Here is a 12,061-nt window from a genome sequence, read left to right on the forward strand (position 1 = left end):
AGAATGTATGTATGGATGTTTGTTACTCTTTCACGCAAATACTACCGAACCAATTACGATGAAATTTGGTATATGAGTAGCTCTCAGAATAACACACAGGCTACTTTTTATCCTGGAGTTCCCGAATTCGCGGGCGGCCTGTAGTTACTTATAATCTAAAACATATACCATAAATAGGAGAGTAATAATATACATGAAGGTATTCTATAACATACGTGCATACAATTGCGTAAGACAGATAGCAATGGTCAAAGGTAAAACATAGCATCCTGTTTGTGTTGTCTACGCTCACTATCTGTGTTCTATCTGTTTGATGTTAATATAATGAGCTTCAATGGAAATACTAAGAATTATGCAACTAGGACACGTGTGGTTTGAAGAACTTTCTAGAGTTCATCTTAAGTTATCATAAATTATGGCCTTATACTTATATTTTAGATATTGACACTCACTCTGAACTATAAATGGTATCTGAATCTTTTACAAAATTTTGAAAATATCTACAATATTTTTCAGTATGATGTGTATGTTGTGTGTATGATGAAAATATCTACAATATGTTTCAGTGTGTCATCAATGAGTCATTGAATAGGCAAATAACAAATCCTAGTTAAAAATGCACATTGCACTTTAATAACTTTGAAGCTCATAGTAAGTAAATAAAGACCCATAGGAGTACATAGAAGGACAAAGTCCCCTCGGGTACACTCTCGTCAATCGGGTTGCACAACCACAAACTATGATAGCACAAATAAAACATTCTGGACTTTGTACGTTATAGATAACCGGGCAACCCAATTTACGTGCCCATATCACTTTATTATTAGAATTTTTGATGATGATTCATACTCACATATGGGTTAAATGTGTCAGTAGTTTTGGTACTAAATAGGCCATGTTTTTTTCACAAAAAAATACATATGGATTTACTAAATTTGGTTCTAAGTGTTGTCTCATTAAAGTTCTACGTCACACAAAAGCGAATTATAAAGACTGGTAATGAAGCCCGTTATCGTGAGTAGATTTTTTTAGACAATTTTGAATAAAAAATGTAATTTGGAAACTGGTATGGCGTTTCTAGAATTTACGATAGGCACATTCAATTGATACGTGGTTGATACATGTTTAACGTTTGCTTTGTGGTGAGCTAAAAGTTACGGAAAATTCAAAAACCTACTGTGGGAAATACCGGTATAAAAAAAAACATTTCTACTCCCTCAAATTTACACATCTCAACATTATAACCATGGTGATGTTGCACGCAAGCATCTACCACGCAAATTCTCTCTCTTAACGCTTTCACAATTCTTAATTGATATTTGATGCTCATGCACAATGTGCATTATCTTACTTTTTGTTTACAATCGTTGGAAAGTAATAAAAATATTACTTCAGCTTTCAAACTTGATTGTAAAAGTCTATGACGTAGTTGTAACCGGTCGATAAAATTAATGATTATTGCACGATGGGCCGAACCGGTTTCATTATTATCGAATATTTAATAATATTATAGATTATGTACAGTTTTGTAAGTTTTAATACATTCATAATGCTGCCCAGTGGGTTTAGCGGTCCATAGATTTATTGATTTTTCTGAAGTTTAAGATTACGTATTCCTACTAATATTATGAATGCTAGAGTATGTGGTGATGTATGCATGTGTTTTTACTCTTGTACGAATAAACTACTGAACGGATTTAATTAAAATTTGCTACACAGATAGTTTATAACCTAGATTAACAATTTTTCACGCGTAAGAAGTTGCGGGCGGAAGCTAGTTTAACCAAAATTTACGTAACAAACGTGTCCTATTGAATATAACGTCTTGAAAATTGTCTACGCTATGTATTTACCTAATGTCTCAAATGTCATGTATTAAGATATTAATTGTACTTTTGTCAATCCTTTGTTCGTTAAATAGTATTTGTAGTTGCCGTGGGAATGATAAAAGATTTATATACTCATGTGTTTTTATCATTTTTAAAGGTTATATGATTCAAAACAGACGGCAGACTCTTAATTGGCAAGATTGTGCTAATTTAGAAGTGGCAAATAAATAAACAGAAAATTCTGTCTTATTCTAAGGATAAGTATGTAATTAAAAAGTTCCCATTTACCTATTTAAAATTAATGATTTCTTCGAATTTCTAATCGAAGCAATTAAGTTAAACTATAAGTTGTTGACATGTTTGTTTAATTACCTCAATTCTAGAACATATTTCTCAAAGCAATTTTTTTTAGTGTACTGAAAGAAAAACGCTTTGTCTTAAGAAATATTTTTCGGCCGATATATTATGGATCCTTCGTGTCCATATATCGTCTAAACTTTCATAATCAATAGACGATCAGCTACTCCGAACATCCCTTAGGAATCAAGCCATCAAATTACTACCACAGAAAATCATAATTTATTTTCGTAGCAACAGCGCCTTAATCACAAATATTCATTAATCCGTAAGCTAAAGGTTTTTTTCTTCTACTCGTTGCGGTAGATTTTTTGCTTCATACGGACTTTGTGCTCCTTCATATTCTATAGAGACAAACAAACAGGTATAAAATAACTTAATACTGTATAGTTTGTTCGTGCATGTTCTACGCTTCGAGTTTTACTTATAGGTCTTTGACTTGTCTTTAGTTTGTAGTCTTAAACAGGTCTTATGCCTGCAAGAATAAAAAAATAACAATTGGGGTTTTTACTTTATAAAACTTAAAACAAAAACTCGGGTTGCCGACCGATCCTTGCCTCTGGTACACTGAATAGTCACCTGCATTATGAATTGTAAATAATTATATGCAACTATATTCAAATTCAATGAAGTGCTATATCAACATTATCTTATAATATCTGCCCTTCTTTAAATCAAATTTAGGGCGTAACAGTCCGCTAAATTATAAGATTTTACAAGCTTCCTAAACTAGCAGCTAGCCATAGCACTCCCAAACTAACGTAATGCCAAAATATCTAAACGTTCCCAAACATCTTATCCAAGCTAAATATATCGTTTTCACTGCAGTGCTTTTATAAATGTGCGTCCACTGCAAACTATGCCAGCTAAAGCCTCAAGCTTATCAAAAAATTAGTTGACACAACTTCATGTCTTAACCAATCTTTTTTCTTCTTTCCCAGGAGACCCGCTCGTAGTACAAATGGACACTGAAAAGCAAGACAACGTTGACGCCGCACTGCTCGGAGGCGAAGGTTCACCCAAACGATATGCCACGTCGGAGCTCACGCAGTTCTGGGTTGTACTCAAGAGAACACTACTCTTCAGTAGACGAGATTGGGTAAATTTTGTGCTTTTATAACCCGTCATATAAAATCTGAGTAATTGTATGAGAAAATATTGTTACGATCCGTAAGTAGGAGAGAAAGTTGTTTGAATGCTACACCTTAATTGCAAGTGAAAAGAAAAAAGGTCCTTTTCATAAAGAGCGATGTCTCAACTATGATTTTCTTATGATATGGTTTTACTTAATAGCTATTTACTAAAGCTAAAGAATTAGGAACCGAAATTTCTTTATGCTTTTTGCGGAACGCAGGGGCTTTGTGGTTAAAATACTTCCAAAATTAGACCCGGCTAGCAATATATAAATTAAAATACTTCAAACCATTTAATTGTTATATTCGATTAAAATATATTTTTGCCATAATTATCCTGCCTTGAACCGATGCGTAAGAAGATTCTAGAAACATTTTACATATGCGTAAGGTCATGTAGATAACATTATGCATCGTTGCGAGAATTTCGGAAAATAAAAGGTTATCTGGTTTTTGCTCTGTGTCTAATAACTGTAGGTAAATGTGGTTTTGTGAATTTTCACATTAGAATAAAACCGTTAATACTTTTTTTTTGTCAAATGACATTTCAATGAATACCAAAATAACAATAAGTAAAGAAAAAATACATTTTAGGACAATGACCTTGGATTTTATGGCCGAATATAACGGGTTTTTATCGAATAAAAAATATTCAAACATTTTGTGAAGAACAAACATTGAGAGGTGGTGTTAAGTGTTAGATTAGACCTCAATTGAATGCTAATTTGTGAAAACTGGGACGTAATAACTAGGGTGTGCTTTAAGAAAGTTATTGCTAAGTATCATACCTTTTTAATTGAGTAAAAGTTTTTGCATAAAAAAATCGCTGTAAAGGTCGCTATAAGATAATTATAATATATGGTAGATGCAATGTGAACAGGTCAAATGCAATAAAACTACGGGACTCTTTTCGTTACATTAACGTTCAATAAGACTATCAGGTAGATAGATACCGTCTAGTATAAACAGGAAGAAATTAAAAATCTACTTGAAAAATATGGTCCTACGTAACACCCTTGAAATAGGCTATGTCATACTTTTTTTCATAGCTACCCGATTATAGATCGTCTATCGCAATAAAAAATCGTCCCTTTGAGACACTAACATAGCTGAATAAAGAAGCTATTACATAATAAGAATATTTTTTAATAATCTACTAAGAAAGCTTCCATTTAAGTAACATTTTGGAAGAAGACTTAATTAATCTGTAAATATTAAAGTTTTCTCACCCCAATAATTTTTCTTCTCCAGACATTGATGTACCTCCGTTTGTTCGCGCACATTCTGGTCGGGTTCCTGATCGGCGCGCTATACTACGACATCGGCGACGACGGCTCCAAAGTACTCTCCAACCTCGGCTTTCTGTTCTTCAACATGTTGTTCCTTATGTACACCTCCATGACCATCACTATTCTCAGTTGTGAGTATAATGTTATTTATTTTACTTTTATGCAGTGCGGGTTGAGGACTTTAGATATCTAAAGTCTTTCTTACTTGGTCAGCGTGGTTCAGCCGGCGGCCTCGAGGCCTAAACATTACGGGGGAAACCCTTACCCAACAATGAGACGTTGAAGTGTTATACAATATCTAATAATCGAAGCGTTAATTTTGTTTTTTATTAGGCTCAGACAAAGACTGCCTTAAGCAGCAAGATCTTTATAATAAAAAAGTGGGATGTAGTTAAAACATAAAATTATACGGCAATGATGAAATATTTTGTGGGAATCTTAGCTGCACAATTAACTTATTAATTTTAATAAATTTCTCATTAAATTGAGACTTAGGATAGAAGGCTTTAACTGAATAAGATACAAAGTCACATGCATGTACATAGATTGAGCATATAAAGTTTGTCGCAAAAACTAGTATAAAAAGCTTTATATGAAATAAAAAAGACAACCACTATATAATTTTAGATAAGAATAAGTTCAAGGATTTTCAAAATGGACGTCAAGGAAATTACATATTCCAAAAAGATATATCAAAAGAGTTTCGATGTTAATTAAGTAATAATTCAAAATCATTCTGCACCGATTTGAAAAACTCATTTAAGACAGTATTAAAATTGTTTTCTCTCAGGTATGAACAAAATCGATACTAATGATTATGACAGTAATTTTGTCGTTTATCAAGTTAAAAAAGTATATAAATTACCTGTAGCCACTGTAAATAAATAAAATAGATCATTATTTGAAAAAGAGGACTTAAAATTGCATAATTTCCGGCCTTTTGTCTGTTCATTATCTTTTATGTAGGTGGTTCTTAAAATTTTTATTGAAAAAGGGTTCTTCATGCTGTAGTTATTCCCTGCTTGTAAAGTATAGTTTTGAAAATGTCTTTGTTTTGTTTTCCAGTCCCACTTGAAATGCCTGTGCTGGTGAAAGAACACTTCAATCGATGGTACTCGCTGCGATCTTACTACTTGGCTATCACCGTGTCGGATATACCGTTCCAGGTAAATATTTACTTTATCTTATTTAATTTCATCTTAGGATTTCCTATAGCTCTAATAATATAGTTCTTGAGGGTTCTATTGCATTAGATATAGCACCTTTAGCATAGCAGTGGATCTAATATTCAGTTGACGCTCAATTATAAAGATCCCATTAGATCAAAACCTTCTGGTTCCAGCAAGTGTTGCCTAGTTTCCGAAATGGAGATAATAAAAATGGAGACACAAATATTATTTATATTATTTATAATAAAACTAATGTATGTCTTCAAAACTAAAAGCTTGACCATGGTGTTCGTTTGCGTAATAAACGTCAAAAGACGTTATCCTTATAACTTAGCGAGTTTTTATGCGATTACTTCAAACCAGTTTATTCTGGTTTAATACTGATACATATAATTACATTAATAGTTAATTCACGTCCTCTATCATGTGGTATTTGGAATTGAGCGGAAGTTATGAATTAATTATCTTCAAATTCAAACACGTGTAAGAATTATACAAATTTATTTCATAAAGCATTTTATTTAGGCGTGGACCCTACTGGTCCAAACTAAAAAAAATACTTAATAATACAATCTCGATTGGAATTTTATGTCATTCGGGACTTAAACATCTGTCTTTGAGGCAAATAATAGTTGCAGAATTGATTATTATCAACCTCAATATTGTTCTATTATCGTGCTGTAATAGGCCAATGCAACTGTCCAACAATAGGTCTAACACTATCGACCCAAAAAACTAACGATAGCCAAAGTACTAAACTATTCTTACGAGTTTAAGTTACTGTTTAATTCTATTAAATCCCAAATTCGGAAATCAATATTCATTCAATACGGGTAGTATTGAATGAATATTGATTGATGATGATGCAACGTGTTTAATAATCCTATGTTTCTTCCCCAGGCAATATTCTGCATAATATACGTGGTGATAGTGTACCTGCTGACGTCACAGCCGCCGGTGTGGTTCCGTTTCGCGATGTTCCTGTCCTCTTGCCTGCTCATCTCCTTCGTGGCGCAGAGCGTGGGTCTTGTGGTCGGAGCTGCTATGAATGTTCAGGTAATTATCCAAAATTTTTAACTACACTGATTTAGAAATGCTTTTTTACTCCTATCGAAATGGTAGTTAATAGTGTAGTAGGTAGTAAATAGTTCCACTAAACAGTAATAGCAACTTGATTACAGTAGACTTGATGCTGTAAATGGGAGTAAAAAAGGCAACGCAGGTTGGTCTTACCTATTGAAATGTATGCAGTATCCATAGCAGTTCTCTAAGATTATAACTATCCTATATTTCATCGACAAGCTAGTACTAAAAGTACTACTGGTTACTAAGTACCCAATTTCTTTATAAATGCCCCAGTGATTGTATTTCCATACCAATATGTTTTTTCTTATACAGAACGGTGTGTTCCTGGCCCCTGTGATGTCGGTACCGTTCCTGTTGTTCAGCGGTTTCTTCGTGTCGTTCAACGCTATTCCCGTGTATCTGCGCTGGATCACGTATCTCTCATACATCAGATATGGGTTCGAGGGTACCGCGCTTGCCACGTACTCGTTTAACAGGCCCAAGTTGCAGTGTCATCAGGTAAGAATTGTTATTTAAAATATTACATTAAGGAAAAAAAATGTCTCAGTCAAAGTAGACCAAAATTATTATTAATTTACTACATTATTATTGATTTGTGATTGAATAAAACATACCTGGGTTTTTGGCCACTGTCTACTCTCGCGGGTAATTTTAAAAGTTATTTTGATTTTCCTTCTTTTAACTGTTCAGTTTATTATATAATCATTTTGTCGTTCTTCCCCAGACTTACTGCCATTTCAAGAACCCGCTCACCACCCTCGAGGAGCTGGACATGGAAGACGCAGACATCACCCTCGACATCGCAGCTCTCTGTCTCATCTTCCTCGTGCTACGTATATCTGCCTTCCTCTTCTTACGCTGGAAGCTCAAGTCCACCAGATAAGCGACAATACACCTTAGGTCGCCAACATTAGCGTAGAAAACCAAACGACAAGTAATTTTAAGATAGGATTGTCGCTTTGTCATACAAAAGTAAAGTTCTTACTGATATTTAAGCCTCTCAAGGCGAAGATACCAAAGTAATGGCTTACTAAAGGTTTTGTTTAAGCCCGAATTATAAGGTCGAAATGTAATTCTTCGGAACTTCACTAAATTCGAGTTATTTCGACAAGGTTGCAATCGACGTAGGTAATAAATTTTACGCAGTTAATGTGATAAAGAGATGTTATATTTCGAATACGATGTGGAAATGCCAATTCAGTTCACATGTTACCATTACACGAAAAAATATTTTACGCACAAAAAATTCAAAGTAAAAGTTATGCTGCGAGACTGATATATTTTTTCTTTTCTTACTATATTTATAACTTCTCATCAGCTTTTTAAATTTTCTTATTATGATTTAACGGAACTATGAAATGTGATAGCTGTGTATGTGATAATAGAGGAAAATGTTCACAAAAAATAAATAAATTTCATTATTTTGTATGCTAGTTATCGGTTCTATATTAGAGTATGAAAGTAAACTGAACTGACTATTCTATACTGTGCCTTTATATTTTGAAAGTTTATTAAACAACCCGTTGGCAATATAAATGGAATTTTTAGTTATCCTTTGATGTACACAAAATGAATACGATTTTTAAGAACTTGATTTTCAAAATAAACTAAAAACTTGTGAGTTATTTCTACCTACTGACTTAGTTATGGTTTTGCTAAATCAAAACGAAATAATCCATTTGTATAGCCCGCGGGTTTCATTATCCATCCATATTACAGATTTCAACAGTTTAATTCTATTTCTTGTTATATGATCTGAGAGAACAGAGAGCAACGTGGTAACATACTTAGACGATATAATTAATGATTACTTTGCTCATAAATTATTCTATCTTGCCTTCACGGCTTGCCGTTAATTTTATATCAAAGATAGACGTAATGTACTCTTGGTAATGGTTATTTAAATACAAAAACATCAAGTATAATACGGTTTCACTATTTCAAGATAAGTATAGGTTACCTTAACAAATGAAATAATGACACTTATTGGTCCGGCTTCACCATTTCTCAATATCTGTCAAACAGCTTACAAGATGGATATTTGACAGTTGTCATCTTATTTAGCACAGACGTTATCTGACAATTATTCAAAGACTATGAAACTGTAACGTTCTTAATTTCATTGTTATTTTATCCATCAGATTGGTTATCCGATACTTATCTATGAGTAGTGAAACTAGTCCTAAATATTGCAATAATATTACAATGAACCCTTATAAGCACAGTTTATACGCAATAGACCCTTATTGGGTTTGGCAGCTTATATCAAGATTTCTAATATGACACATGTTTCCATCAAATGTTTGTTATTTTGCACTATTGAGGTATTTACTAACATAGTAGAGAGGTTATGCCGAACAAATATACCGCGCTGCTAGTGGCTGAATGATTGAACAGAGAGGCAATTTCCTATCATTATCTACTTTTGAATAACCGATAACCATGAAAAACTAAGTAATTTCTTCTTAATTAATCTTCTTCTTTATAACTCAATCTTAATTCTTAGTATGGAAATTGCTGTCTTAATTTTGTTTAATGTTACTTCTCTAGTACGTTAGTAAAAAACCTTAATGTTTGACACTGCATTTATTCATCAGTTTATTATGTCACAAAATAGTCTAGTTTTAAACAATATGTCGGCTTTGTTCTCATGATATCATTTTATTACTTTGTTTTAATTGACCATTATCATCGGTAAGTTAGTTTAACGCATTCAGGGATCATGGTAATATTCGTTGTACTTATAGTTTATGAATTAGATAAATATAAATATTGTGGTCCAATTAATTATGATATGGTTAGATTTTACGGTTATATGTAGATGTAATATGTTTTGTACCTTATATATTTTTAAATAAATGGTTTATGAAATACCAACATGTTTTTATTGTGTACATTATGATGACCGGCGGTTGCAAGTAGGTACTATATAATAATATGTACATACTTGTTACCGCCGGTCCTGTATGACAAGATGTATGGATGTGAATGAGGCAGGGTAAAGTGCGTAAAGACCCCCTAGATCGTTCGCATCGTTGAAAAATTAACTACAAAAGAGAAAATCAACATCACATGTACTCTCATATGTGAGCACTATCTAATTACTCGGTATTAAGTTCTCTGAGAATCACTAAAACTAGATTAGTAGGTAACTAGTTTATGGAGTTTGGACTCATTAGAGAAAATCGTACATACCTGTATCATAGTGTTTATTCATGGTTGACTCTCCTTATTTGGTTGCTCAGGAAAACATTTTTTTTTTCTGGACGACTATCAATTAGCTATATTTAGGCCATAAGATTTTAGAGAAAAAAGGAATATAAATCTTTCCACTTAATGGTTGGTTTACGTGAAGAAAGTAATAATCAAGAAAGTAACAAAATATAGTTATGAAAATAAATGAATAATATTTCAAATTTGAAAGGGATGATAATAAATTTTATAAAAAACAAATTTCCTACATTCTAAAAAAAAAATCTATTACTTTTTTTCAGCAGCCAGGAATTCATCAATGCATTCAGTCTGCCTTCTTTGTCGAAAATTGCACTAAAATAATAGACATTTAAATAATAAAAAGAGATGAAAATCAAATGGTTATTTAATGAACGGTGATAAAAAGGATAATAGCATTTAACCAACTAAACTATAGGCCTACGTCTTACTAATTATGCGTAGGTCAATGAAAATGGCCGTTCATTTCTCAAAGGCTGAAGCTGTTAATGATTTTGCTAAGGGAAACTTGCTAATTAGTCGATTAGGAGTTATTTGACTATCAACCATCTATTAAAGCTGCAATTAGTTGCGCCTTTGTCTATATCCGGGAAGAAACATAATGGATACGACGACGCGATCATTCACCCGAAAAATTGCTAGGTTAGTTTAATACATTATTTGCCTAGAATTTGTGTTTACTTTAATAGGTACGACGAATATATTTTTGTAATTTTAATAATTAATTTAATTTAATTTATAAGAATTTATTCATCATTCAAACAGCTGGCTGTTTGTGTAGTCGATGCAATTAAAAAAAATAGTAAGTATACGTCAAAATTTAAATTAAAAGTAAAATAGAATGGCGCATCAGCGGGAAAATGAAAAATCTTTATTTGCATGACAAGCAGGATTATTTTCTGTTTTATTTATACGAATAGTTGAAAGTCGTGAGTAATGTTGTGAAAATGGTTTCGAAGTACCTAATAGTTATTGTGTTATTCGTTGAATGAGAGTGAATGCAAAAATACTGCGTGTAGCATTGCATCACACGGAACTTGGTAAGTAATTTTTATCTCATTACCATTATGTAGGTAATTTTTAATCAAAGTATATTGTTATTGCATATTTATGTTCAAATATTTAAATCTTCAGTATGTAAACTATAAACCAGTCGTTAAAAAAAAAACAAATGACTATCAAAATCAATCTGAAAAACATTGTGCAAAATAATTGACACTATAAATTGCTGAGATTTTTTTTTCATTAGTTTATATTCATATTTTCATTGTAAAGACATTCGTGCAACAATCAAGTTTCTAACAGTAAGATAATCCATATTAACCACTCTCCTTACATACATGTTTCAAACGAATGCGTGTCTTAATCCGGCCTCGTCACGTCCGACCGAAAGGTGCATCTCCGTTGTCAATACATTAAGGGAATATTTATATCCTAATTATCCGTGAGATGTGAAGCAACAAAGGGCTATGGAAAGTTTTTATTGTTATTAATAGATTATTATAGCCTTGACCTTTTTAGCTAAAGCTGTGTATTTTAACATAGGCAGGAAATCTATAGGGCTGTAGGTATCTGTAAGGCAAACGGTTTTTCAATTAATATCGGTACCAGCATGCATTATGTGTATTTCAGTTAACCAATAGAGTAGGTAGGTATGTCAATTTGCTACTATGTTATATTGCAGCAATGTCGTAGATAATATATTTCTCATCGTAATTTGAGAAAATAAACAATGTACGGAATAGTGGCTATCAAACGGTTGTCAACTGAGATGTGCAATAGCCCCTTGGTTTGGAGCGGTAGCATCAATCAACTTCAATTTGGACGAACCATTTCTTGAGTTTTACTTGTTCTGGACCAGGCGGATTAAATTCTTACCTCATAGTTTTGTAATATGTACATTATGTCATATAATTTTAAAAAGTATGAACTGACGAAGGTTTTTGGTAAGGTTAAGGAACTCTAGC

The 12,061-nt window shown here is 32.7% G+C and overlaps 1 protein-coding gene across 2 annotated transcripts in view; it reads left to right on the forward strand.

Annotated features, from left to right (window-relative positions):
- Positions 1–9,736, forward strand: part of LOC142975234 (ATP-binding cassette sub-family G member 4-like) — a 41,457-nt gene extending 31,721 nt beyond the window's left edge. For both annotated transcript variants that reach the window (XM_076117969.1, XM_076117968.1), the window contains 6 exons: positions 3,128–3,285; positions 4,571–4,739; positions 5,674–5,774; positions 6,678–6,833; positions 7,176–7,361; positions 7,588–9,736. In XM_076117969.1, coding sequence (XP_075974084.1) covers positions 3,128–3,285; positions 4,571–4,739; positions 5,674–5,774; positions 6,678–6,833; positions 7,176–7,361; positions 7,588–7,746 — 929 coding nt within the window. In that variant the 3' untranslated portion in view covers positions 7,747–9,736. The remainder of the gene's footprint in view (positions 1–3,127; positions 3,286–4,570; positions 4,740–5,673; positions 5,775–6,677; positions 6,834–7,175; positions 7,362–7,587) is intronic.
- Positions 9,737–12,061: the final 2,325 nt, after the last annotated feature.

Source organism: Anticarsia gemmatalis, chromosome 9 (assembly GCF_050436995.1).
Source record: "Anticarsia gemmatalis isolate Benzon Research Colony breed Stoneville strain chromosome 9, ilAntGemm2 primary, whole genome shotgun sequence".
NCBI lineage: Eukaryota > Metazoa > Arthropoda > Insecta > Lepidoptera > Erebidae > Anticarsia > Anticarsia gemmatalis.